Raw genomic sequence first — 27,754 nt, 5'->3', positions numbered from 1 at the left:
GAGGGTAAAATTTATTTATTTTTTTTCAAAAATTATTAGGTTCCTACTTTTTGTTTAAAATATTTTCCATCAATCAAACAGAACATTAAATTTGAAATATATATTTAAAAATTAAAAAGCTAAAAATGAGAAAATGTTATCTTTCAAGAAATTATGAAGGTAAATACCTTCAAGCCAGTATTTCATTATCCCATGATACAGTGCAGAGCAAAATAAACAGGAGTTACAAAATAATTGATTGCCAGGAACAACAGTGCAGTGCATTTCAAAATCAATTCACAGCGTCAGGCCTGCAGGCTTCTAGCTGTATACAATTCATCCCTTACTCGCCGTGCAAGCAACCTCCCCAAACCCCAGGGCAATTAAATTAGCAGTTGAACACTAAAAATGCAGCAATATACAAACAGCGAATGCCTCTGAATTATTTACCATATTATTGCCCATTTTCACTTTGAGACTCCAACGGGGGAGAAGCTGCCTCTTCCTCTAAAAGCTTCACATGACACAGCATTCTGCCAACTTCATCAGCAAAAATTATCTTCTTCCTTCCCTTTTGGATTACGTTTTCGGGAGGAGCAGCAGCAGCAGCACCCTGCAAATTGGGCAGTGCAAACAAAACATGACCAAAATGAGAGAATTCCAATAGTTATAACCCAGGTGAATTAATCCATTCATTCTTCAAAACCATGCCCCATATATCATCGTTTTTTCTTAGTATAAAAGTGATCAGATAATAGAAGCAAACCATGATTTTACAAAAACGGCTGCAGTCCCTTGCCATCATCGACAGCCATCTTCTTGCAGTTTCTTCAACTTTTGCCGCACTACTAACTGCCATTCTTGTCTGCCAAACAATAAAGAAAATATTTGTAAATGCTTCCATGTAAAGATGCTTAATTCTTGGTGAACGTTTGGACAAAAGTCTCGTGAAACTACTAGCAAAATATACAGACAAACACTAAAAAGGTGTTGACTTCGTCTTATGTTTAATTCACGTTATCTGAATTTTTTTTCCCTTTTTCTTTTCTTTTTTTCTTCTTTTTTAGTTTTGGGTTGTGTTAGCCACAGCTTCTATATCAACCAGATGAGATATCAACATTTATTCACCAAGACTGCAGGGAAGACATTTGATTAAGCCCCTAATTACAAATAATTATATATACTTATGAAGCTGGAAATAATTATACATACTCACAAAGCAGAGCAAAAAATATATTCAGGAAAAAATAAATGAAAGATCAAAAGATTATCCTCACACTCATTTAAATCAGAAATTATCATATAACTTCAATAGAAAAGAGCGCACAATTTTAATCAACCATTGAATAATGAAACAAACATCACCACCACCACTACCACTACCCACTCACCCCCTCAAAAGAAAAGACATACAGATATCATTTAAAGCAAAGAATGCCTCCACACAAGTGGTGATTGAAAAAACTAGCTAGGAAGCCTCCATTTAAGATGCAAAACAATACTCGAAGCAAGCAATCCGAAACAAAACTCAGCGTCTCTCTCCACAATTGAGAGAGAACAATTCAGCATAAGAAATCAACATTAAAAATAGAGATGGTTGTTGAACATACAAGTTGGGCCAACTATCAGAACACTTTTTAAAAAAAAAGTTACGAAATTTATTTTAACTGTTTGTCCATGCAAAGTGGCATCATAGCACATGTCCATACACTTTGATAAATTGTTCAGAACTGTTTTACAGAAATAGGTGCACTATAGGGGGTAATATAATTTGGCTTGAAACCCCATAAAAATGTTCACTCCACAAAAGTAACTTTGGAGTGTCAGGTTAAAGATTCAATGCAAGAAGTAAAATATGCATGCACAGACATGTGTGTACCTCATTCAAATTATCTTTCAAGGATGTATCTGAGCATGCATCAGGGTGCAGTGTTTCCTCCAATATACCCTTCATGGACTTCAACTCTTTCATAAGCTTCAATGCAAGAGTTTCAATATCATGCATCTGCCTATGAGAAAATGCAATGGCATTCTCTGAACAACTTTGGATGGAGGTACACCCAGTGCTCAGAGAGGGCAGCACGCCAGAGTGTTGTGAAACCTTGAGAATCCCTTTGGAATGAGAACCTTTCTTATCAACTTTTGGTTTCCTAATATTCTGCTCATGATTATCAGTGACTTCAGATTGATAGATCGGCGCAAGCCCTTTGGATTCAATATTGACTTCAGGTCCCTCAAGGGCTGACCCTGTTATTGAAGCTTTATTCTCAGTTGTTTTCCCCAAGAATAGTTTCCCCTTGGATTCTGAAATGGTTACAGTCGATGAAAAACGATTAAAAGGAGAAGTTTGGGGCACATGGAAACCAAGTAAATACTAAGTGAGAATACAAAGATTCAGTCTTAATTTCATAGCATTTGAATGAAAAGATATACTAATCCTGTGTTTGTGAGTTTGGTCTTCAGAACTTATTTGCATGGATTTGGATAAAATATAATACAAAAATATATCGAGTTACATTCAAAACCTGAAGCACAAAATCCATGCTCCCAAACACAAGCTCAAAAAATCTAAAAGCTAGAGATAAACTCATTTCCAGCATCTTGTAAAGAACTTATTTTAATTATGGGAACATTATTACTCATTTTTTAACCCAAGAAAAAAAAGGGCCAAAACTCAAACAATCTGATTTTACAACTCAATCAGACCCTTCTGTTCTGGATTTATTAAAGCAACAAGAGCTGCTTCTTCATTTCACATATTAATAGTTGCTACAAAAGGCAGGTCCGCACAAACAATTGTTATCATCCAAACTCACTTCAGATCCAAGCCATGCATTTAGTATGACATAAAGAGCTCATAAATCTAAATCTAACAACTTTATGACTTACTTCGATTTTCTATACCTTGCTTTAATTCAATGGAATTCATAGCCTGACAAAGTCGTTCCTGAGAATTTGGAGATATGGCCTGAAAATTATAGCACTTGATTACAAAGAGCATCCTGAGAATATAAACAAACAAGCAAACATAAAAATATTACACACCTTTCTGGTGGACAAGAGCCTCTCAGGAGGATGCTGCAGCGTTGAACAATGATAGTCCCCAACCATTGCTGATGTTGTAAGCTCATCATTAGCATCAAAAACATGACTCACTGCAGAGCAGTTTGCTGGTGCATCAGCATTGACCGGCATAGGGGGTTGATTGCCCTCAGTTATGGGGGAACCATCATCCACAGAAACCAAACAGCTATTAGGACTTGAACACGAATGAGAACTCTGAGGCGAAGAATTGTTACTGACCAGACTGCTGATAGTATCAGAGTTAAGAGCAAAGGGCAGAGCATCACCGCTGTCATTTTCAACCACACATTCATCTTCACAACTACGTTCCATGCACGTCAAGCTGTTATCAATGATCACATTTAGCACCTGAACCACAGCATTACTGTTTTTTTCACATAATCTCTCATTAGACACTGAACAACTTAGGGAGCTATCATATGTATCAGAACTACAGTCCTTAAACTCTGATGAAGGCAAAGGCAGAGATTGGGCAATTCTTGTTTCTGTATTATCCAGATTTATAGTCTGCCCACCAGTGGTCCTCACATCAGGAAAACAGTTAGACTTAGGGGCCACAGATTCACATAAAACTTCATCATCAATGCAATTTTGAGGTTCTTCATGGGAAGAAATTGACTCCCTTGACCCTGAAACACAAGCATTTGCAGTCTCAATAATTTCACGGGAGACCACTCCACAAGAACGTGCTTGCTTATCACAGTGAAAAGAAGAATCATCAGCAAAACGTATCATGTTTGTGTCATCTGAGTAACCTGTTGCAGAAGCCAGAACCCCAGTGGTTGCAGGTAACTCCACACCAGATTGCCAGCCCTGATCGTTTAGTACCTCTTCAAATTTAACAGAGGCAGATTCACATAAAACTTCATCAGCAATGCAATTTTGAGGTTCTTCATCAGAATAAATTGACTCCCCTGACCCTGAAAGACAACTATTTGCAGTCTCAAGCATTTCACTGGAGCCCACTTCACAAGAACCTGCTCGCTCATCACAGTGAAAAGAAGAATCATGAGCAAAATGTATCAAGTTTGTGCTGTCTGAGCAACCGGATGCAGAAACCGGAACTCCAGTGGTTGCAGGTAACTCCGCACCAGATTGCCAGTCCTGATCATTTAGTGCCTCTTCAGATTTAACAGAGGCAGCACTTTGTGACATTCGGGAGATGTGTTTATTCATGCACTTCTTCTTAACAATTAAATTTTTTGAAAGCTTTGATTTCCAACTAATGAGAGGCGTCATGAGATCTACTTCATCATCTTCAGGTTGTACGTCAGGATATTCTTGTTTTATACAAGAGGAAATATCTACATTTTCTTTAGTCGCACCAAGAAATTTCAAAAATTTTCTTTTCTTTGTTTTGCATCTCTCCCTGAGCTGTTTCAACGTCATGTTCCCAAGGTTAATATCATCAAAATCACTGTTTGATTCATCATTGTCACCACTGCCATTCAATATATAAGTTTTTGGATCACTTGAGATTGTCTTCCTTTCTGCCACTGGCAGACATCGTCTTTCAATCTTGACCCCATCACGGTCAAACAACAAACCCCCTTGCCCATTTTTAGGCTGAAGGGATGAAGAAACAATTTTTTTCTTATCTTCAATTTCATATAGATCTTTAACATTCTTGAACTTGAGTCCAGGCCTTCCACAAGAATCTATATTCAGAACTTTTGTCACGAAGCCACTTCTAATGGCCTCAATAAAGTGCAAATGACTGGCATATCTTAGCTCCATTGATTCAAGATGAATCTTATATTTCCCCCAGTATTGTAGGAATCCTTATTGTAAAGCCTAAAATGCTCGCTCTGCAGCAGAAATCCATAGGAAATCAAAACACATCAACAGACAGGCATCAGTTTTGACAGTATTAAACTTGTTTCACTATTGCAAATATAATTAGTAGTTTAAAAGTTTTGACAATTGTGAAAAGGAATACTTAATAATTAAGAAAATGGGAGACTAAAATAAACAATACCTTAAATGTCAGTCCAACACAAAAAAGAGCCCCCAGCACAACATCCACATGAAGTAAATGATACAGCAAGACAAAATCTACTAAACCTCTGTGCTTGGAAGCATGGAGTTTTGAGGTTTGGATTTATATGGCATTTGGTAATTGATACAACTTAATACGATTCTGTGCCAAATTTAACAATACCAAATCCAAGGCTTGATTCACTGCTTCCAAGTGCAGGAAAGCAGAATGCATGCATGCAACGAAAATGTGACTTGTAAATAATATTTCTTATTACCACCATCATCGTACAAGCCCAATCTTACATCCTTGTCCAGCTATGTCTGATTACTAAAACGTGATATTTTGAGAATTTTGACCAGTGCTTTTAAACTACTTAAACTGTTGGGTTAAGAAACCATCACCAGAAAACTCTTTCACATGATAAAGTTAGAAAAACTTTCCTATTCACTGATAAGGGATGAATGAGCGTGATTTTTAGCTCAGCCATCCCATGTTGGCCAAGAAGGAAATCTCCTCATCAAGTTTTGCATGAAGAAGTAAGTTCCCCTGGTCAATGATACCTCATAACTTGTGTGATGCAAGTAAACTATGGTTTGTTCTAATGCTGTGCAATACATTAAAAACCGCTAAATAAGGGACAAAAAAGTTACTATTGAAGATTTTCTAATATTGTTTTGCTCAAGCATCAAACTAACATATCTATCAACCTGTAGAGGAGGTAAAAGCCAAAACTAATCTTAGTTGGTTCTCTGTGAGCCAAACCAACTTGCACTAACCAACTGCTCCTGTGAATTAAGGTATAAGACTTATATTTGTATACTGACCCAGAGCTGTACCAGTCCATTTTAAAAATAGAGGTTCATCAATATTGCAATCTCCAAAATGCATGGCTCATCAACAAATTATTGTTGTATCTTTATCATTTGAAAGGTTTGTAGGATGGATTCTATAATCAAGTTCCAAAAAGCCCCCCCAAAAAAATGCTGCACTAATTGGGTGTGCGTATAACTCATTTAGGCTGAAAATGAAAATTTTCCCCTGCCCTTATGAACCGAGATATTACACAACCCTGACCCCCATCCTTTCAACAAAGCAATTAAGGATCCAACCCGCTCAATGAGAACAGTAAGCAATATTTGCGAAAGATGATGAAAAGAACCGAGCCGTAAAGAATGGCGACGAATCTTTATATAAAGCAATGTGATTTCAGGTTTCTAACAGCAAAACCCTAGTCGCATTTCAAAAAACAACACAACCTTAATCCCTTCTGAGATGAATAAGAAAACCCTAGAGATCTTCCAGTAAAACATTGACGGTAGGGAAAAAAAAACGAGGATTCGCATGGATCATCGTTATAAAAATAAAAAATAAAAAAAATAAAAAAAAAACACACAGCAATTGAATGCAAGAATATAGGCAGTAAGAGCAGATCTAGTCGCAGGAGTGCATTAACAGGAAAAAAATTTCATAAAATACAAGAACACAGTAAACTCACCTAAGATCTGAGCCTCAGTTGCAGAGGGAGAACGAGAGAGCCAAGCAGCTATAGCTCGGGAAATAAAAGGGGGGCGGGGGTTGGTTGCAGATATCGCGCCAAGGTGTTTGGCGGGAACTCAAGCTTTGTGAGAAGAGAAAAGGAAATAAAACTTCCGTGTGGTACTCGTACGGTTCATCAAGATGGGTGGAGTGGTTGTACACCGTCGATGATCTCCTAAACGATCGCCATCAAAACGCACCGTTTTACACGTCCTACTTTAACTTTTCAAATATCGAGATCGTTGGTTTCAATATTTTCATTTAAATTTATATAAATTTCGACTAATTTAAATTTATTTTTTTATTCATTTTATTTAAATATTTATAGATTTTAATTCAAAGTTCGAGATTTAAACTTTTTTTATTAAAAAAATATGTTTGATTACATCAAAAAACTAAAATAAAAAACGTGACTATAAATATCTTGATTAGATATCATTGCAATTTTTGTAAAGATAATATTTTGTTTTTAAAAATATATATAATCTAGAATTTTATTTTCAATGATTTTATTAAATAAGGGATAATTTTTTGTAATGTTTAGTATTAGTAAGATAACTCAATCATCGAAATAAGACAATAAAAACTTGTTGTATAACTTGTTATAACAATAGATTAAAGGAGAGTATATGACCCTAGGTAAGGGTGAGCATAATTCGGGTTTAATCGAATTAACCAATCGAGTTTGGTCGGTTCAGTTCAATTTCTAAATACAAAAATTTTGGGTATTCAGTTATCGGTTCGGGTATGGAAAATTTTAATTTGATTAATCAATATCCCCGAAATTCTTATTAATAATTAAATATTAATATAAATTATATAATACCTTGATATGTAGGAACCCGAACCCGAAAAATAAAAGAAAAAAAAAAGAGTAGGAAAGGAAGACGAGAGAAAAAGAAGAAATTTAATAAGTCCAAGACAAAATCGTGGACGGTTTTCTGAAACACAGAAAATTCGTCGCCAGTTTGGGTCAAAAATGCAGGTCAACCACAAAACCAGTGACGGTTTTGTGGTGACTGGGGAAACTGTTATCGGTCTTCCTCAGACACTGCTTGCCTATAAATAGGTTCAAGCTCATTTTTTTTGGGAATTCTCTCTCTCTCTCTCTCTCTCTTCTCTCTCCTAGGGTTTCAAAGTCCTTTTTCTAAAAAGACTTACCGAGCTCTATTTTGGGTGTCGTTTGTCTCTTTCTTCCTCGATTTGACTAATCTACGCATATTCACCGGATTAGAAATTTTAAGTTTTACCGTTTTGAGCCGTTAGGGATCGTTTGAAGTCGATTTCTATGGTTAAAGGTAAGGGGATTTGTTTACATCAGTTATATTTTAAAAGTAAAACGGTAAAACTGTAGCCTATGTTATTATGTACATTATGACTATTCGTTGGCAAAATTCTACCGGGTAAAAGTGTCGGTTTAATTATTTTTACGATTTTGGTAAATTTTAGGGTTTTCGCGTATGATCTCCAAACTTCTCAAAAACTTCCCTAGTTGCTTTAAACTACTAATAGGAGATGTTTGAACCCTCGTTTCCATTTAAATGATATTTTGAACCAATTACTACTTATAGCAGTTTTTGATGAAACGAGTGTGGTATATGCTATGAAATGAACCTTTAATGCTTTGAGATATATATATGGATATATATATTTATGAACTGCTATCTGAAAATGTGGAAAACAGGTGTTGGTTAAATACCGAGCTTTATATTTAAAAGGGGGTAAACCAAGAATGCGTGTGTTGGTTGATACCATAGTTTGAAAGAAAGGAAGAATGCTTGAAAGAGTTCATGAATGAGATTGTGAAAAATACTAGAATTGCACAGGTTAGTATGTTTTATGGTAAATTGTATATATGATGATTGAATAGCCGAATACAGCTAGTTATTATGGAAGCTTAAAAGCTTATGTTATGTAAGCACGGTACCGTTGCTAGTATATGAGATACTGTGCAACCACACATATGTTTTTGGTGTGGGTATCTATGTAGTTATCTTGGTGCAAAAGGCCACTGGTCGGTAGGGAATCAGGGCGGTGATGGCCAAGATGGACTGGAGATGTTATGATGCCTGACAATACCTGCATAAACAGGGCTCGATCGGTGCTACATTATCGCTCACCCTCCTGCCACAGATAGTTTTGGCATAGTTATGATAGTACGATGCTGGGCTAAGTTCAAAATGCATGTACATGATTTAGAAACTAAAATGGGTTAAGTCACAGGGTTGAGTACCAAGCAGAGGGGGTGTACAGTGTATGGGCATGTACCCTTCCTAACCTTGGGAACTTTCCCTTGTAATGATGCCAAACTATCTACTATGGAAATTATGTATGTATAAACTATAGTACAGGATTGAGAATGTTTTAAATGTGTAATCGTATTTACTGAAATGTACTCATGTAGTCAAGCACTAATGTAATATCTTTCTTCTTACTGAAAAGTGTCTCACCCTATCATACAACCTTTATTTTCAGGTCTAGCAAGTAATTGGTCATAGACTGCTAGACGGACGTGGAGCTTAGTTGTTATTGATTTTCGTAAGTTTGTATAAGTATTAGGCTGTTAGCCAGGATGTACTTTTTGGGAATGTAATACAGTTTATGTTTTAAGTACTGATGTATGTATGTAATGAACAGTTAGGTACTCTGGTATGTCTAATAGGTTCCATATGAATGTTTATGTTTTCTGCATTGTATGAAAAGTATAGATCCTTATGGAATACATGTTTGTCCCTGTTTAGGTTGTTGTGTATGTTATCATATTTGTACAGGTTATGTATATATAATAACACTCCGAGGCCATATTAAGGGTCGGGGCGTTATAATTGGTATTAGAGCAAATGGGTAGTTACCCCCAATCCTCGAGAACTCTCACTTATGAATGATTGTAGCGAAGTAGGACTCTCCGCCCAGGGGCTTGCTGGTTTGGGGCAGCTAATGTCCCCCACTAACAGCGAGTGCTCTAATTGGTACCCGTTGTTGCCACGAGCGCAAGGCCCATAAGGAAAGTGACGACGCCCAAAAGGGGGGACGTTACAGTTAGTATCAGAGTCATAGCCAACCGGAAGTGTGATGTGATTCGCACTACCTGGTTATGGATATGCTCAAAGCTTAGGTTTCTAGGTTCTGTAAGTTAGACTTTACCAGAGTTTAGGATGTGAATGTGATTATCAAGTGAAGCTTTGTATACCTAGAGATATAAATCCATTAACAGACTTCTGTGCTTTTCTGGATCATTCAAAGGGTTCAGAAAATCATGGCAATCTATTGGCGGTTTTGTTTATAAGTGGAAAGGCAAAACTTGAGTAGAAATGAGAATGTTGAGTATTAGAGTACTCAGTACCAGGAATGTTCAATTGGGGGGAATCAGTTTATAGTATTGAGAAGTTAGCTAATAAGTAGGTTATTAATCTTCTAATCGATTTTTTCCCAACTGTTTCTTCAGGATGGAGTCAAGAGATATTACTGCCAACATTTGAGGCAGTAGTAGCGAGGGAGTTGGCCATGAGGCTGGAAGTGACTCTACTAGTGTGCTACGGGACTTCGCGCAACAGCTTATAGCTGAGGTGGTGCGAACTAAAAAGGGGCAAGACCCTCCCACCGTTGAGTTGGGATGCTCCATCGACCAGTTCACACGGCCAAAGCCTCCTATCTTCGTGGGAAGTACAGACCTGATTCGTGCGGAGAATTAGATCGGGGAAATTGAGAAGATTCTAGATGTCTTGAACTACACTGAGAAGCAGAAGGTAGCTATGTTCAAGCTGACGGGCGAAGCAGAAACATGGTGGAAATCTGTGAAGATGCTTGAAGAGCATCGACCCATCCCTGTAGTAGTGACGTGGGCTAGGTTCAAGGAGTTGTTCTTTGAACATTATTTTCCAGCCACGGTCGAAAAAGCCAAGATGGAGGAATTCAAGAGTTTGGAGCAGGGGCAGCTGACAGTTCAACAGTATGCTGCCAGATTTCAGGAGCTATCCCCATTTGCTCCATTCATGATTCCTAACAAGGCAAAGAAGGCTTGGAAATTTTAGAGGGGCCTGCAGAAAAAGATTTGTAAGCAGACTGCGATCTGGCAGATGCAATGTAATGCCCTAGCCCTTTATACGAGCTCGGAGTGCTACTACACATACATTATACTTGTATCCGATAAACATCCATCAACAACCCGCCTTAATCCGGGACAAATGGGTGTATCTCATACATATCTGTAATCATGCACAGCGAAAAACATAAACATTCTTACGGGATTCTATTAGACATATACTAGAGTTCTATCTGTATTTTCCAGTACATAAGATCCATACTTAAAACATAAATTGTATTACATCCCCTTACATTCAACCAGGCTAACAACCCAGTACTAATACAAAACTTATGTCTACTAACAAGACTCTACGTGCTAAAGTCCTTCTAAAAGACTAGGTTCGACGTCCTGTAGGGCCTGAAACAAAGGTTGTAAGATTGGGATGAGACACTTCTCAGTAAGGTAGAAGATATTACACCAGCACGTGACTACATGAGTTTATTCCAATTAGAAACAGTTACACAATGTCACATTCATAGTACAGTACAACAAGAGATATATAAACATAATTCAACATCATTACAAGCGAGAGTTCCCGAGGTTAGGGTAGGGTACAAGCCTATACACTATACGATTTCCTCCACACGGTACTCAACCCTGTGACTTTGGCCATTTTAGTTTTTAAATATTGTATATGAAAATTTAGGACAATGACCAGCTTTGGAACTTTTAGAAATATGCCTAATTACCCCGTGGCACTGGTTGTGCACTGATAATCTTTGACAAAACCCTATTCGTGCAGGCACTGTCAAGCATCACATATATAGTCCGACTGCCCCACCTGGTCTATTATTTCACCAGTGGCCCCATACACTCTTGCAAGTCGACTATCTCGATACCAACACTAATTCATATGTGTGGTTGCATTGTACCTCAATTAGCAATGGAACCGTGCCTCAAGCTATTTAAAGCTTTAGATAACCTGGAGTATCTTTCAACTCCTTTAGAGTGTCTTTCAACTCTTTTAGTAACAAGTTGTGGTCCCAATTTATCATATATATAATTTACAATGAAAACATAACGACCTATGCAATTCCAGTAATTTCACAATTGTATCACGGAATCTTTCATGCATTATTTCTTTCTGTTAGACTGTGGTGTTAACCGACACAAACTGTAACGACCTGCTTAACTTACCACATAATCAACCATATTAAACATTATTAACTTAAAACATAACAAAGTCAACCCGCACCAGTGGATAACAGGGACACACCTGTCATACATAGCGGAAGCCTAAGCAGCAGTAAATATAAATTTCATACACTCAACCATAAAATACAATGTACCAGAGTACCTATATTCCACCATATACCGTTTAAATATACAATTCTCAAGTCACCAAAGATAAAACTAGGATCTAATACCAAAAACCAGCTAATCCTAACTCAAAACTTACCCTCCTAGCGGGGTAGTAAAAACTGTCTCAACGGTGGGCTCAGTCCGCTTGTCTTTCTGGGTTCCCTAAAATGGTTAAGCTAGGGCGAGACACCTCTTAGTAAGGGAAATAAACTAAATACAGTTGTGTGGAACATGAATATTTAGTGCTATAATAGATATACAATGCATGTCACATACTTGAAAATATTGATATTATCATAACTGAATAAACATATCATTTCATAAATATACTAAATCATAGTACCTTTTTGTAGTATCCGGAAAAAAAAAATAATAATAAAATTTAATTTAAAAAAAATATATGTATATATAATAATAATAAAATAAAATTAATTAATTAAATTAAATAGTAAAATGAATAGTATGATAAGGAAAATATATATATATATATATATTGAAGCATGTATATATATATATATATATGTGTGTGTGTGTGTGTGTGTGTGTGTATATATATATAAGTAAGTTATTATGATATGCATTTAACATAAAGGTTAAAGGTGTATATATATATATATATATATATATATATATATATATATATATATATATATAAAGTGGGAAGCTTCTTCAAGAAGCTAAATTGGATATTTATGGAAGTGCTCTCTCTCTCTCTCTCTCCTACGACTCTCTCTCTTCGATTCCGGGCTAGTTTTACGCCGGATCGACAAACCGAAACCACCACGACGCTCCTGGCGAAGTTCTCTACAAGTCTGCCAGAACGGATCGTCAGGAAAACGAAGTTGAATTTCATCCCAAATCTAAGGTAAGGCTTTATATTCAATATTTGGATTTTTGACAGTTGAAGAAAGTAATATACGCGTAAAAATACTGAACTTTAATACTGAAAATTTTTAGTTCCAGGGTATTGATTGGGAACGTTGGGAATCATCCCTAAGTTGAGGTAAGATTTTTTTAAGTCGAATTTGACTCAGTGGTAGTTATAGAAAATATTGTACGTACGAAAATACTAAACTTTAATTCTGCGAGTTTTCATTTTCAGGGTATTGAGTTGAGAACCTTGTGGGTACGGGAAAGATTTTCTTATGGGCTTTTCAGAAATCAGGTAAGGGGATAAACTAAGCTAGTTTTGTTTTGAGAAAATGTATGTATATATATAGCATCTGGTTTCAGGAAAAATAAATATATTTATATATATGATTTATATTTGGAAAATACTGTTTAAATGATTATATGTTGAATACGTAGAAAATTTGTTTAGTGTGGCATGAGTATAAAAATGTTGTGAAATACTGTTTTTTTTGGGAATGGGGACGATATGGATTTCTATGATGGAAAATCGGCATACGGGACGAGATATTTTTATATATATATATGTGATTTGCCGACGTATGGGCCGTGCTATGTGATTTGCCAGCGTACGGGCTGTGCTATGTGATTTGCCGGCGTACGGGCCGTGCTATGTGGTTTGCCAGCGTACGGGCTGTGCTATGTGATTTGCCGGCGTACGGGCCGTGCTATGTTAAAATGTGTAATACCGGCGTACGGGCCGATGATTTTCATGATACACGTATATATGTGAAATGATATGATTGATGTGAAAATAAATGATATGAGAAATTTATGTATCACGGTTTTAGTATATGTATATGATATTAGAACCTGGTTGGCTTGGTCTAGGCTAGCACTTGCACAGTACCGTTGCTATGTGTCCATGGTCTTCGTGATCATGATATCTGTGTTAACGCCGCTGTACGGAGTGGTGTGAGATTGGATGGTCGATGTGGTTATTTTCAAGAAGTGTGCTGTTATCGCCCCTGGTGTACGGACCAGTCTGGGTAGACCCATCGGACCTACAGACTACTGTTTGACTTGGCAGTGGTCGGCCAACCATTGTCAGGTCCCGCCTTCGGGCCACACAACCCAGTCATGTGGGGGTAATACATGACAACAGCCAGCTAACCTACTAGGATTGTTTTATGTTATTATTAGTGTATGAGATGAGATATGTTTATGAAAATGCAGTATATTCTGCTATATGTTGATATGAATATGTTTTCCCATATTTGATAAACAGTATTGAATATGTTATGTATGGTATATGTAGAACACAGAATACTCATGTTGCCACACACTGGTATTAGTTTATTGCCCTTACTGAGAGGTGTCTCACCCCTAAATCTTATACATTTTTCAGGAGCCCTTGATAGGAGAGCGGGAAAAGCCCCGCTGATCTAGATCAGTTGTTTGCCCTCTTTGGAAGGGTAAGTTTTGTAGGGACAGTTAGGTTTTGTGGGAGATTGTCCCTAGATTTCATTTTTGAGATGTATATACTGTGAGATAGTAATTGTAGTGACTCTGGTATGTGTTATGCACAATATGATGAGATGTATATAATTTTATACTTTCTGCTGCATAGGCTTCTGCTGTATGTTTTGTTATATCCCTGGTGCCCACGGGCCCAGGTGGATTGTGACCTGTTGAGCTGGGATGTATAATGTGATGATAATTTATTTATAAAAAAAAAAATATGTGAAAAAGGAGCAGGTCGTTACAGTTGGTATCAGAGCCTATGTTGCTAGGTTCTGTAGACTTTAGAGTGCAGCAGGAATAATACCAGAGTTTAGGAAATGATTTGAGGTTTTGTTCTACAGTCTAGAAGCAGGACTTCCGTGGTAGTTTCTGTGTTTTTCCTGGGGTGACGATTTCAGGAAAACCATAGTAAGCTATTGTTGGGTTGTATTCCTAGAATGTAGGACTGGGGATTAACAATGAGTTAGAAATGTTGAGATGAGTGGTGAGGATAGGTGGGTAAATTATGAGGATAGGATTACTGAATTGCAACTGCTATTTTCCAGGATGGATCCAGAAGGAAATAGTGCCCATGCGAGTGGCAGTGATGGAGCAGAACCATCAGGTGCAGCTAGGACCGACTCTGATGCGGTATTACGTAGCGTGGCTCAGCAAGTTATGGCTGAGATTGCTAGGAGCTCGAGGGAGCAGAGTGGTCCATCTACAGGCCATGGGTGCACTATAGAGAAATTTACAAAGATGAATCCTCCGGCGTTCACAGGTGGAGTTGATCCAGTAGCCGCTGAGAACTGGATGCAGGAGATTGAGAAAATCTTGGCTGTGCTGCAATGTACTGAGGAACAAAGGGTCCTCTTTGCCACCTATAAATTGACAGGAGAGGCTGAGAGGTGGTGGACTGCGGTGAGACTATTAGAGCAGCAGAGGGTGACTCCAATAGCTATGACATGGGACCGGTTTAAAGATTTGTTCTTTGACAGATATTTTCCAGCTACTGTGAGGGAGGCTAAGGTAGAAGAGTTTCTGAGTCTGAAGCAGGGACAGCCATCCGTCCAGCAGTATGCAGCACGTTTTATCGAGCTCTCTCGATTCGCCCCATACATTGTTCCTGATGAGGTGAAGAACGCGAGGCAGTTTGAGAGAGGCCTGAGGCGGAGTATATTCAGGCAGGTGGTGGTACTGCGGATCCAGGACTTCGCTGAGTTGGTCGACAGGGCGGCCTTGGCAGAGATTGGTGAGCGTCTTGATGCGGATGAGAAGGGACAGAGGAAGAGATCTGCATCTACGAGCTACCAGCAGGGTCACAGGCCGGGTCAGTGGAGGAGAGGTAATCATGGTAGAGGGCGGAGACAGGAGATAGGAGGACGCGAGGTGCAGACAGGGCAGGGTCCTCCAGTTTGTCAGACTTGTGGTAGGAGGCACTGGGGAGAGTGTCGAGCTGGTGGTGTAATGTGCTACCGTTGCGGTAGATTGGGACATATAGTGCGAGATTGTCCTACCCCGCCAGATGCAGCTCCGGTGTGCTATCGCTGCGGTAGATCGGGGCACATGGTACGAGACTGCCCTACTCCACTAGATGCAGTTCCAGCTCCTAGACCATACCGGGGAGGTTATCAGGCACCACGGGGGGGCCAGCAGAGGAATACGGCTCCAGCCAGGGTGTTTACTCTGACGCCGGGTGAGGCTGAGGCGTCAGGTGACGTGGTGACAGGTATGGTCATTATGCTTTCTTTTAAAGTTATTGCATTATTTGATTCAGGAGCTACACACTTGTTTGTGTCCTTGGGGTGTATTAAATTATTTGAGGCTGAAACACAATCATTAGATGTTGAATTGTTGGTATCTACACCGACTAGGTCGGTAGTGAGGTGTGGTAGGGTACTCCGTAACTGCCCAGTAGAGATTCAGGGGAAAACATTGTCTGTTGATTTGATAGTGTTAGACATGCATGGGTTTGACGTTATATTTGGCATGGATTGGCTAGCGGCTAATTTTGCCAGCATAGATTGTCGTGCATGAGAGGTGATATTTAGACCCCCGGGGGAAGCAGAATTCAAGTTTGTAGGGTCGCATGTACAATCCCCGCCTCAGCTAGTTTCAGCTATTCAGGCCAGGAGACTACTGCTGAGTGGTTGTCAGGGGTTTGTGGCGGTTGTGAAAGAGATGTCAGAGAATGAGTCGAAACTTGCTAGCATGCTTGTAGTGAAGGAGTTTGTGGATGTTTTTCCAGATGAGTTACCAGGCTTGCCACCCGACCATGAGGTGGATTTCTCTATTGATCTACCTTCCGGTACAGCGCCGATTTCTAAAGTACCTTATCGAATGGCGCCAGTGGAGTTAGCAGAATTGAAGAATCAGTTGCAAGATCTGCTAGATAAGGGCTTCATACGGCCCAGTGTATCTCCGTGGGGAGCTCCAGTTTTATTTGTGAAAAAGAAAGACGGGACTATGAGGATGTGTATAAACTATAGGGAGATAAATAAAGTGACAATCAAGAATAGGTATCCTTTACCCCGTATCGATGATTTGTTTGACTAGCTCTAGGGTACACGGGTGTATTCGAAGATTGACCTCAGATCTGGCTACCATCAGGTGAAGGTGAAAGAAGAAGACGTCTCAAAGACGGCCTTCAGGACTAGGTATGGGCATTACGAGTTTCTAGTGATGCCGTTTGGTTTGACGAATGCTCCTGCGGTATTTATGGACTTGATGAATAGAGTCTTCCACCAATACCTAGACCATTTTGTTGTTGTTTTTATTGATGATGTACTAGTCTATTCTAGGAACTATGAGGAGCATGAGACGCACTTGAGGCAGGTTTTGCAGACACTTCGGGAAAAGAAGTTGTACGCCAAGTTCAGTAAATGTGAATTTTGGCTGGAGAAGGTCGTGTTCTTGGGGCATGTTGTATTTGGAGGCGGTATTTCTGTGGATCCTAGCAAGATTGAGGCTGTAGTGAATTGGGCTAGACCGAGAAATGTCCAGGAGATCAGGAGTTTCTTGGGGCTAGCAGGCTATTACCGTCGTTTTGTTGAGGGATTCTCAGCTTTGTCAGGGCCTTTGACACGACTGACGAGGAAGAATGTTAGATTTGAGTTTGACGATAGTTGTGAGCAGAGTTTTCAGGAGCTGAAGTAGAGACTAGTCACAGCACCAGTGTTGATCATCCCATGTGGGGGTGAAGGGTATACCATTTACAGTGATGCGTCCTTGAAGGGACTTGGCTGTGTATTAATGCAGCATGGCAGGGTAGTGGCGTATGCATCCAGGCAGTTGAAAGAATATGAGAAGAACTACCCTACCCATGATCTTGAGTTAGCTGCAGTGGTACACGCACTGAAGATTTGGAGGCATTACCTGTACGGTGAGCAGTGTGAGATCTTCTCTAACCATAAAAGTTTGAAGTATTTCTTTACGCAGAAAGAATTGAATATGAGGCAGAGAAGGTGGTTGGAGCTGATTAAGGATTTTGATTGTACCATCAGTTATCACCCAGGGAAAGCAAACGTGGTAGCTGATGCGTTGAGCAGGAAATCCAGGGAGCCGGTGTTGGCGGCTATGGGGATCCAGCATTCGATCATAATGGATCTGGAGAGACTCGGCATAGAGTTGGTGGAGAGTGATCTCCCAGTATGTATTGCCAGCCTAGTGGTACAGCCTACCCTGCAGGAGAGAATTAAAGCTGCCCAGAAGGAAGATCCAGAGCTAGTGAAGGTGATAGACAGAGTACAGAGTGGGCAGGGGGAGGAGTTCAGTATCGCAGATGATGGAGCTTTGCAGTTCCGTTCCAGATTATGTGTTCCTGCCGATACTGAGATCAGGAAGACTATTCTAGAGGAGGCTCACAGATCTTTGTATACAGTTCATCCCGGTAGTACGAAGATGTACAGAGATCTGCGAGAGTCATACTGGTGGAGTGGTATGAAGAGAGAGATTGCTGAGTATGTAACACAGTGTTTGACGTGCCAGCAGGTAAAGGCTGAGCACCAGAGACCGGCAGGGCAGTTGCAGCCGTTATTCATCCCGGAGTGGAAGTGGGATCACATATCGATGGACTTCGTGTCAGGACTGCCGACGACGTTACATGGTCATAATGCCATCTGGGTGATTGTTGATCGATTGACGAAGACCGCCCACTTTATTCCCATCAAGATCAGCTACTCCCTCAGCCGTTTAGCGGAGATTTACATTCAGGAGATAGTACGTTCTCATGGGGTGCCTGTATCTATTGTATCGGATCGAGACCCACGATTCACATCACGATTTTGGAGGAGTTTGCAGGAGGCTCTAGGGTCTCAGTTATCGTTTAGTACGGCATTCCATCCTCAGTCAGACGGGCAGACTGAGAGGACGATACAGATATTAGAGGACATGCTCAGAGCGTGTGTACTAGACTTTGGGGGTAATTGGACTCAGTTCATGCCATTAGTAGAATTTGCTTATAATAATAGTTATCAGTCTAGCATTGGCATGGCACCATTTGAGGCTCTGTACGGTAGGAGATGTCGTTCTCCTTTGTTCTGGGATGAAGTGGGTGAGCGGCGAGTAGTGGGGCCAGAGCTGGTTCAGTAGGCATGTGATAAAGTTCGTCTTATCAGGGACAGAATTAGTGCAGCTCAGAGTCGACAGAAGAGTTATGCCGACCATCGCCTTAGGAATTTAGAGTTTGATGTAGGTGATCACGTATTTTTGAAGATAGCTCCGATGAAAGGGGTTATGCGATTTGGGAGGAAGGGTAAACTTAGTCCTAGGTTTATCGGTCCATTTGAGATTCTAGATAAAGTGGGACCGGTAGCCTACAGGCTAGCTTTGCCACCTGTATTGTCCAGGATTCACAACGTATTTCATGTTGCTATGTTGAGGAAATACGTTCCAGACCCTTCTCATGTCATCAATTATGATGAGTTGGAGCTTAGTGATTCACTGGGATATGAGGAGGTACCAGTACAGATTCTGGATAGGAAAGTGCAAGAGCTACGTAACAGGACGATTCCTCAAGTAAAAGTCTTGTGGAGGAATCATGCAGTAGAAGAGGCTTCTTGGGAGTCTGAGGAGCAGATGAAGCAAAGGTATCCGCATTTATTTCAAGAAGTCTGAGTGAATAAATGTAAATAGTTAAGTAGTTTTCTGTTGTAAGTACATGTAATAGTTGAATAGTGTAGTACTTTAGTTTTAGGAGAATGGTTTTTCTTTTGTATATGTGATCTTCCAAGACTCGAGATGTAACCACGGTATTCCTCCGCCATAAGTGAGGGTAGGTAATAAAATGAGTAGACCCTTTTTCCTGATTAAAGGATGGTGAGTTACGGAAACAGTAAATTTCGAGGACGAAATTCTTTTAAGGGTGGAGGAATGTAGTATCCGGAAAAAAATAATAATAATAAAATTTAATTTAAAAAAAAAAATATGTATATGTAATAATAATAAAATAAAATTAATTAATTAAATTAAATAGTAAAATGAATAGTATGATAAGGAAAATATATATATATATATATATATATATATAAGTAAGTTATTATGATATGCATTTAACATAAAGGTTAAAGGTGTATATATATATATATAAAGTGGGAAGCTTCTTCAAGAAGCTAAATTGGATATTTATGGAAGTGCTCTCTCTCTCTCTCTCTCCTACGACTCTCTCTCTTCGATTCCGGGCTAGTTTTACGCCGGATCGACAAACCGAAACCACCACGACGCTCCTGGCGAAGTTCTCTACAAGTCTGCCGAAACGGATCGTCAGGAAAACGAAGTTGGATTTCATCCCAAATCCAAGGTAAGGCTTTATATTCAATATTTGGATTTTTGACAGTTGAAGAAAGTAATATACGCGTAAAAATACTGAACTTTAATACTGGAAATTTTTAGTTCCAGGGTATTGATTAGGAACATTGGGAATCATCCCTAAGTTGAGGTAAGATTTTTTTAAGTCGAATTTGACTCAGTGGTAGTTATAGAAAATATTGTACGTACGAAAATACTAAACTTTAATTCTACGAGTTTTCATTTTCAGGGTATTGAGTTGAGAACCTTGTGGGTACGGGAAAGATTTTCTTAGGGGCTTTTCAGGAATCAGGTAAGGGGATAAACTAAGTTAGTTTTGTTTTGAGAAAATGTATGTATATATATAGCATCTGGTTTCAGGAAAAATAAATATATTTATATATATGATTTATATTTGGAAAATACTGTTTAAATGATTATATGTTGAATACGTAGAAAATTTGTTTAGTGTGGCATGAGTATAAAAATGTTGTGAAATACTGTTTTTTTTTGGAATGGGGACGATATGGATTTCTATGATGGAAAATCGGCATACGGGCCGAGATATTTTTATATATATATGTGATTTGCCGACGTATGGGCCGTGCTATGTGATTTGCCAGCGTACGGGCTGTGCTATGTGATTTGCCGGCGTACGGGCCGTGCTATGTGGTTTGCCAGCGTACGGGCTGTGCTATGTGATTTGCCGGCGTACGGGCCGTGCTATGTTAAAATGTGTAATACCGGCGTACGGGCTGATGATTTTCATGATACACGTATATATGTGAAATGATATGATTGATTTGAAAATAAATGATATGAGAAATTTATGTATCACGGTTTTAGTATATGTATATGATATCAGAACCTGGTTGGCTTGGTCTAGGCTAGCACTTGCACGGTACCGTTGCTATGTGTCCATGGTCTTCGTGATCATGATATCTGTGTTAACGCCGCTGTACGGAGTGGTGTGAGATTGGATGGTCGATGTGGTTATTTTCAAGAAGTGTGCTGTTATCGCCCCTGGTGTACGGACCAGTCTGGGTAGACCCATCGGACCTACAGACTACTGTTTGACTTGGCAGTGGTCGGCCAACCATTGTCAGGTCCCGCCTTCGGGCCACACAACCCAGTCATGTGGGGGTAATACATGACAACAGCCAGCTAACCTACCAGGATTGTTTTATGTTATTATTAGTGTATGAGATGAGATATGTTTATGAAAATGCAGTATATTCTGCTATATGTTGATATGCATATGTTTTCCCATATTTGATAAACAGTATTGAATATGTTATGTATGGTATATGTAGAACACAGAATACTCGTGTTGCCACACACTGGTATTAGTTTATTGCCCTTACTGAGAGGTGTCTCACCCCTAAATCTTATACATTTTTCAGGAGCCCTTGATAGGAGAGCGGGAAAAGCCCCGCTGATCTAGATCAGTTGTTTGCCCTCTTTGGAAGGGTAAGTTTTTGGTAGGGACAGTTAGGTTTTGTGGGAGATTGTCCCTAGATTTCATTTTTGAGATGTATATACTGTGAGATAGTAATTGTAGTGACTCTGGTATGTGTTATGCACAATATGATGAGATGTATATGATTTTATACTTTCTGCTGCGTAGGCTTCTGCTGTATGTTTTGTTATATCCCTGGTGCCCATGGGCCCAGGTGGATTGTGACCTGCTGAGCTGGGATGTATAATGTGATGATAATTTATTTATAAAAAAAAAAATATGTGAAAAAGGAGCAGGTCGTTACACTTTGACTGTTCATAAAATATCTGATATAACTAGTAATTCTGAAATTTATCCAAGATGAATAGTTAGCTGATGTCATGTATTACCCCCTATGATGGGTTGTGTAGCCCGAAGGCGGGACCCGACAATGGCTGGCCGACCACTGCAGAGTCAAAAATATCTTTAAATACGATGGGCCCGCCACACCATGGTCCGAACTTCCAGGTGGATGTCTAAAACTCTACACTGAAATCCACATCGACTATCCATCTCCCACCCCCTCTACTAGCAGGGGCGATTAGCACAAGTATGAACTGAACTGAACTGTATAGCTACGGTACCGTGCTCCTATAATTGATCTAAACTATCATCTGAGTTTTGATAACATATAATACATGATAATATATTGTTCAACGTAAATAGATTGATAGCATATTCTGATTTTTGTAATAACGTAAATAAATGCGGCCTTGCGCTAATTACATTCATATCTGCGGCTTTGCGCCGAAACATTCATAATTACGGCCTTGCACCGAAAACATACATAATCCACCACGGCCTTACACCGACTATCAATCACGACTTTGCGCCGAAGATATCATACATATAAATATGAATAAATATATATTATTTATCATGTATTCTTGAAATCATAATGTACTGTATTACACTGTTATTCCTGAAATAATTGCAATTATGCTTTTCCTGTAAACTTGACTTAACATAATACAATTTGAGTAAAATAATATTCATGCCACACAATGATGATTAAAACCATAATTTCCATTCTCAAATCATATTTCCTGTATAACAACAGTATTTTCCCAAATATGCATTTTTACCAACATACTCATATATATAATACATGCTTCCTGAAAATTAATTTGCTAATAAATAATAATGATTTTCATGGAAAATAACTACTTTAGTTTACTCCCTTACCTGACTACTAGAAAGCCCCTAAAATAAACCAGTCCTACACTTGCAAGGTTCCCCGTTCAACACCCTGAAATCAACATCTCCCAAAACAAAACTTCAGTATTTTCTTGACTACTACAATTCATACAACTATAGGAAAGTTAAATACTAAATATAAAACCTTACCCTAAATTTGGGATGAAATCTAAGGCAGCTCCACCAACGATCCACTCCAGTAGATTTGAAGAGAACTTTTTCAGGAATATCATGGTGGCCTCAGATCATCGAACTGGCAAGAATCCGGCCTGAAAACTTAGAGAGAAGGTAGATGGGTCAAACAGGAGAGAGAGAGAGAGAGAGAGAGAGAGAAGTTTGTGCGTGAGATTTCAGCTAAAAATGAAGTTTAGGCTATGTATACACTAGCCTTCGTCGACGAGGTCAAGAAGGAAATTCATCGATGAATGCTCACTCCTCATCGATGAAATTCAGAGCTGAAAAATAGCCTCTTGGTATCTTCTCGTCAACGAGATCCCTGTTGAAATTCAATTAAAATTTCTCCGGGTCTCTACACAAACACTCTCAGTTCAACCCTTTTTATATATAAAGTTCAGTGACTAACGGACACCTGTTTTCCACATTTTCAGATAACAAAATGGAACTTCAGTTTTCACAGTTCATTTACAAGTATACAGTTCACTATGTTTCATTTCATATCACATTTCACGCTCATTTTCGTCAAAATCCGCTATAAATAGTATATAATTCGAAAAATATTATTTGGACCGCAAACATGGGTATCAAGCAGCTCCTACTTTAGGTTTAAAACAAATAAAGTAGTTTTGGAAAGTTTGGAACTCATATGCCAAAACCCCATTTTTGCCAAAAACCATAAAATCGTAAGAAACATCATTTATACCCAGTAAAACTTTGCAAATAATCAGTCAAAATGTGCATAAAGACACAATCTTACTTTCTAGTGGTTTAGTTTTCTAAAAATGTTGATGTAAACAAATCCCCTTACCTTAATCCCAAAAATCAAAACACGAATGAATCGATCCAAAACAACGACATGGGATCCCCGAAACCTAAAAATAGAAGAACAATACTTCACTATAATCTCGACTACTACATATATACCGAACCAAAAATGAAATCAGATCCTTACCTCGATCTCGAAAAATCCTCATATCGAAAATCTGATCCGCTATAACTGTAGAGATTCTCCTTCTAATGCACGTAGTGATGTTGGATTATTGATTCCGGCAATCGATAGCACGAAATCATAGAAAGAGAGTGAGCTAGTTCAAGTTCTAGAGAGAGAGAGAGAGAGAGAATTAAGTTTCTTCCTCATTAAGCAACTAAATGATATTTATAAACGAAGTTAACCCAGCCAGTCCCGTTGACGAGTTGGAGTTATCGTCGATGAGTTGAAGAAGGTTGCTCGTGGCAGAGAAAGTGACCTCGTCGACGAACCTGAAATTTCAAAATCTCTAAAAATGCCTTGGTGTCTTCTCGTCGACGAGCCCCTGTGTCTTATCACCGAGCCACAAAAGAGACTTCATCTACGAGAAATGAAGCCTCGTCAACGAGCTCCGCTATTTCGTACTTTTTAATTTCCTTTTTTTTTCTTTATTTTATTTTTTTCGGGCATGGGTCCCTACAATCTCCTCTCTTTATAAGAATTTCGTCCCCAATATTCACCAATTGATACCAAGCATACTCTACCTTACGTCAGAGACCTACAGAAAATTCAACAGCTACCCACAATGCAGCTCTGACTCGAATTTATTACCTACCCTTACTTATGGCGGAGGAATACCGTGGTTACAACATAAAACTTCGAGAGCTTACAATATACATACAAAAATCTACCGAAGATCGTACCATTTAATCTGAACCGCTTATACTTATACTACTATACATACTTACGTAACATAAAATAACTGCGAGTACTTCTAGCGTATCTCTAACTTCAATTCTCATGAAGCTTCCTCCACTGCATGGTTACGCCATAATACCTTTACTAGCGGTATTTCCTTAGTTCGTAACTCTTGAACTTTCCGATCTAATATCTATACTGGTATCTCCTTATATGATAAAGCATCACTAATCTCTAGAGGTTCGTAATTCAACACGTGTAATGGATCTAATACATATTTCCTCAACACTGACACGTGGAACACGTCATGGACTCTGGATAGTGCTGGGGGTAAAGCCACTCGATAAGCAACCGAACTTATCCTTTCTAGGATCTCAAAATGACCGATATACCAAGGACTTAACTTCCCTTTCTTCCCGAACCTCATCACCCCTTTCATCGGAGCGTTCTTCAGAAATACCATACTTCTTACCTCAAACTCTAGCTCTCATCGGCGAGTATCAACATAACTCTTCTGCCAACTCTAAGCTGCCTTAATTTTCTCCCTGATCAACTCGACCTTTACAAAGGCCTGCTAAATTAATTCCAAACCTAGTATTTGCCGCTCGCCTACCTGATCCCAGTACAACGGAGATTGACACCGATGACCATACAATGCCTCATAAAGTGCCATCTCGATGCTGGCCTAGTAACTGTTGTTATACACGAACTCAACAAGCACTAGATGTTGTATCCAGCTGTCACCAAAATTCAGTCCACAAGCCCGCAATATATCCTCTAACGTCTGAATAGTCCTCTCAGACCGTCCATCCGTCTGTGGGTCAAAAAACGTACTAAATGTCAGTTGTGATCCCAAGGCATCCCGTAGACTCTTCTGAAAACGAGACATAAAACATGGATCTCAATATGAAACAACAGAAACAGGGATACCATGGATTCGTACAATCTCCTGCACATACAACTCAATCAACCGATTCAGAGAATAGCTAACTCTGATTGGAATGAAATGTGCAATCTTTGTCAGCTGATTAACTTCAACCCATATCGCATTTTTCCCATGCACCACTGCAGGTAACCCCGTCACAAAATCCATTGAAGTATGTTCCCACTTCCACTTGGGGATGTCAAGTGACTGAAGTGGTCCTACTGGCCTCTAGTGCTCTGCCTTGACCTGCTGACATGTTGGGCACTGCTCTATGAAACGGGCGATCTCTATTTTCATGTTTGACCACTAGAATGATTCCCTCAGATTCTACTACATCTTCGTACTGTTAGGATGTACGGTGTAGAGTGAATGGTGTGTCTTCTCCAAAATGACCCGTTTAATACCGGCATCATTTGGTACACATACCCCGTTATGGAATCTCAAGATCCCATCACTAGAGATACTGAGATCCAACTTTAAACCAGTCTGGACTCCTTCCATAACCTTAACAAGCTCTGGATCCTCCTTCTGCGCTGCTCGGATCCTCTCATGCAAAGTCGGCTGTACCATCAAACTAGCAAGAACGACCTGATGATTTCCTTCCACTACCTCCAAGCCTAACCTTTCCAGGTCCATAAAAATCTGATGCTGAACTCCCACTGCCGAGACTAACGCATCCATAGACTTCCGACTCAGAGCATCAACTACCACGTTTACTTTTCCTACTGATAGCTAATAGTACAGACATAGTCTTTTATCAACTCAAGCCACCTATGTTGTCTCATGTTCAACTCTTTTTGCATGAAAATGTACTTAAGACTTTTGTGATCAGTAAAAATCTCGCACCTTTCACCATACAAGCAGTGCCTCCAGATTTTCAATGCAAACACTACAGCTGCCAATTCTATATCATGTGTCGGGTAATTCTTCTCATACTTTTTGAGTTGACGAGAAGCATAAACAACCACCCTTCCCCGCTGCATTAGAACACAGCCAAGACCCTTCTTAGAAGCGTCATTGTAAATAACAAATCCACCATCCCTAGATGGAATGGTCAGAACTGGAGCAGTAACCAGTCGCAGTTTCAGCTCCTGGAAACTCAGTTCGCACTCATCAGTCCAATCATATCTCACGTTCTTTCTCGTGAGAACCCTTCTACAAACTGTTGGTAGTAACTTGCAAGACCTATAAAACTTCTAACCTTCTAAACATTCTTCAATCTCGCCCAGTCCACTACTGCCTCTATCTTACTCAGATCCACTAATACTCCTTCTCAAATGAACTTCATGCTTTGCAGCACTCCTAGAATATATTAGAATGTCATCAATAAATACCACGACGAACTTGGAATGACCCAAAAAAATTTAATGATAAAATAATTAGGAAAAATAATAGATGAAAAAAATAAATAATGAATAAATGAAAATAGGGGAAAAATAAAGTTTAGAAGAAAAAGGGAAAAGAAATTGTGAAAGGGTACAAACAGGTGCTCGTTGACGAGCAAGATTTTCTCGTTGATGAGAGATCTTCAGAAACTCGTCGTCGAGTATGTATGTCTTATTGATGAGGATTAACTGAGAAGGTTCTGGCTATTCTAAAACTTGTCGACGAACTCACGGCCTCGTTGACGAGTGTTCTTTAGTGGTTCGTTGACGAGTCCACGTGGCAAGGTTGAGTATAAGAAGGTTTAGGGTAGCTTCTCTGCGAAGGAAAATAATTTTCCTTTAGTTTTTCTCTCTCTAAACGATTCCTCTCCCTTCTCTCTAAGAATCCGTCCCGGATTTAGCCCGAATCGCTAAATGGAGGTTGCTACGGTGTTCTAGGGAAGACTCTCTACACATCTAACGGATCAGTTTCTTAAATTGCGCTTTTTGGGAAAAGCTCCAAAGTTGAGGTAAGGGTCTGGGTTCTTAGTTTTGGATTTTTATAAGTTTATTTAGCATTTATAAGTTGATAAAAAGTAGAAATAGTAGTTTATTTGGAGTTTATTTAATTAAACTAGGGTTTTTGAATTAAGGTTCGAGTGAGCATCGCAAGCATCAGATTGGGAAACTTGTTGGTGTAGTTCGAGGATTTAGGTAAGGGGGAAATTTATATATTAAATCAGGTTTTCTGAACTTAGGGTTGCTTATTTAGTTACGTATATGTGGAAATGAAGTGATGAAAGTGGAAAATATTTATAGGATAAT

General features: G+C 39.2%; 1 protein-coding gene across 4 annotated transcripts; it reads right to left on the bottom strand.

The window, feature by feature from the left end:
• Positions 1 to 129: 129 nt before the first annotated feature.
• LOC131162554 (uncharacterized) lies at positions 130 to 6,677 on the bottom strand. 4 transcript variants are annotated; one of them, XM_058119161.1, is made up of 7 exons: positions 6,540 to 6,669; positions 3,025 to 4,871; positions 2,869 to 2,947; positions 1,859 to 2,283; positions 746 to 844; positions 430 to 592; positions 130 to 342 (listed from the first exon to the last, which is right to left on the bottom strand). In XM_058119161.1, the coding sequence occupies exons 2-6, from the start codon at positions 4,798 to 4,800 to the stop codon at positions 434 to 436; spliced, it is 2,538 nt and encodes an 845-aa protein (XP_057975144.1). In that variant the 5' UTR covers positions 4,801 to 4,871; positions 6,540 to 6,669; the 3' UTR covers positions 130 to 342; positions 430 to 433. The 4 variants fall into 4 exon arrangements, with proteins under 4 accessions (XP_057975144.1, XP_057975147.1, XP_057975145.1 ...); XM_058119164.1 differs by having other exon boundaries at positions 2,884 to 2,947; XM_058119162.1 differs by having other exon boundaries at positions 130 to 592; positions 6,540 to 6,677.
• Positions 6,678 to 27,754: the final 21,077 nt, after the last annotated feature.

Source organism: Malania oleifera, chromosome 8 (genome assembly GCF_029873635.1).
Source record: "Malania oleifera isolate guangnan ecotype guangnan chromosome 8, ASM2987363v1, whole genome shotgun sequence".
NCBI lineage: Eukaryota > Viridiplantae > Streptophyta > Magnoliopsida > Santalales > Ximeniaceae > Malania > Malania oleifera.
This window is presented reverse-complemented; position numbering and strand designations above follow the sequence as displayed.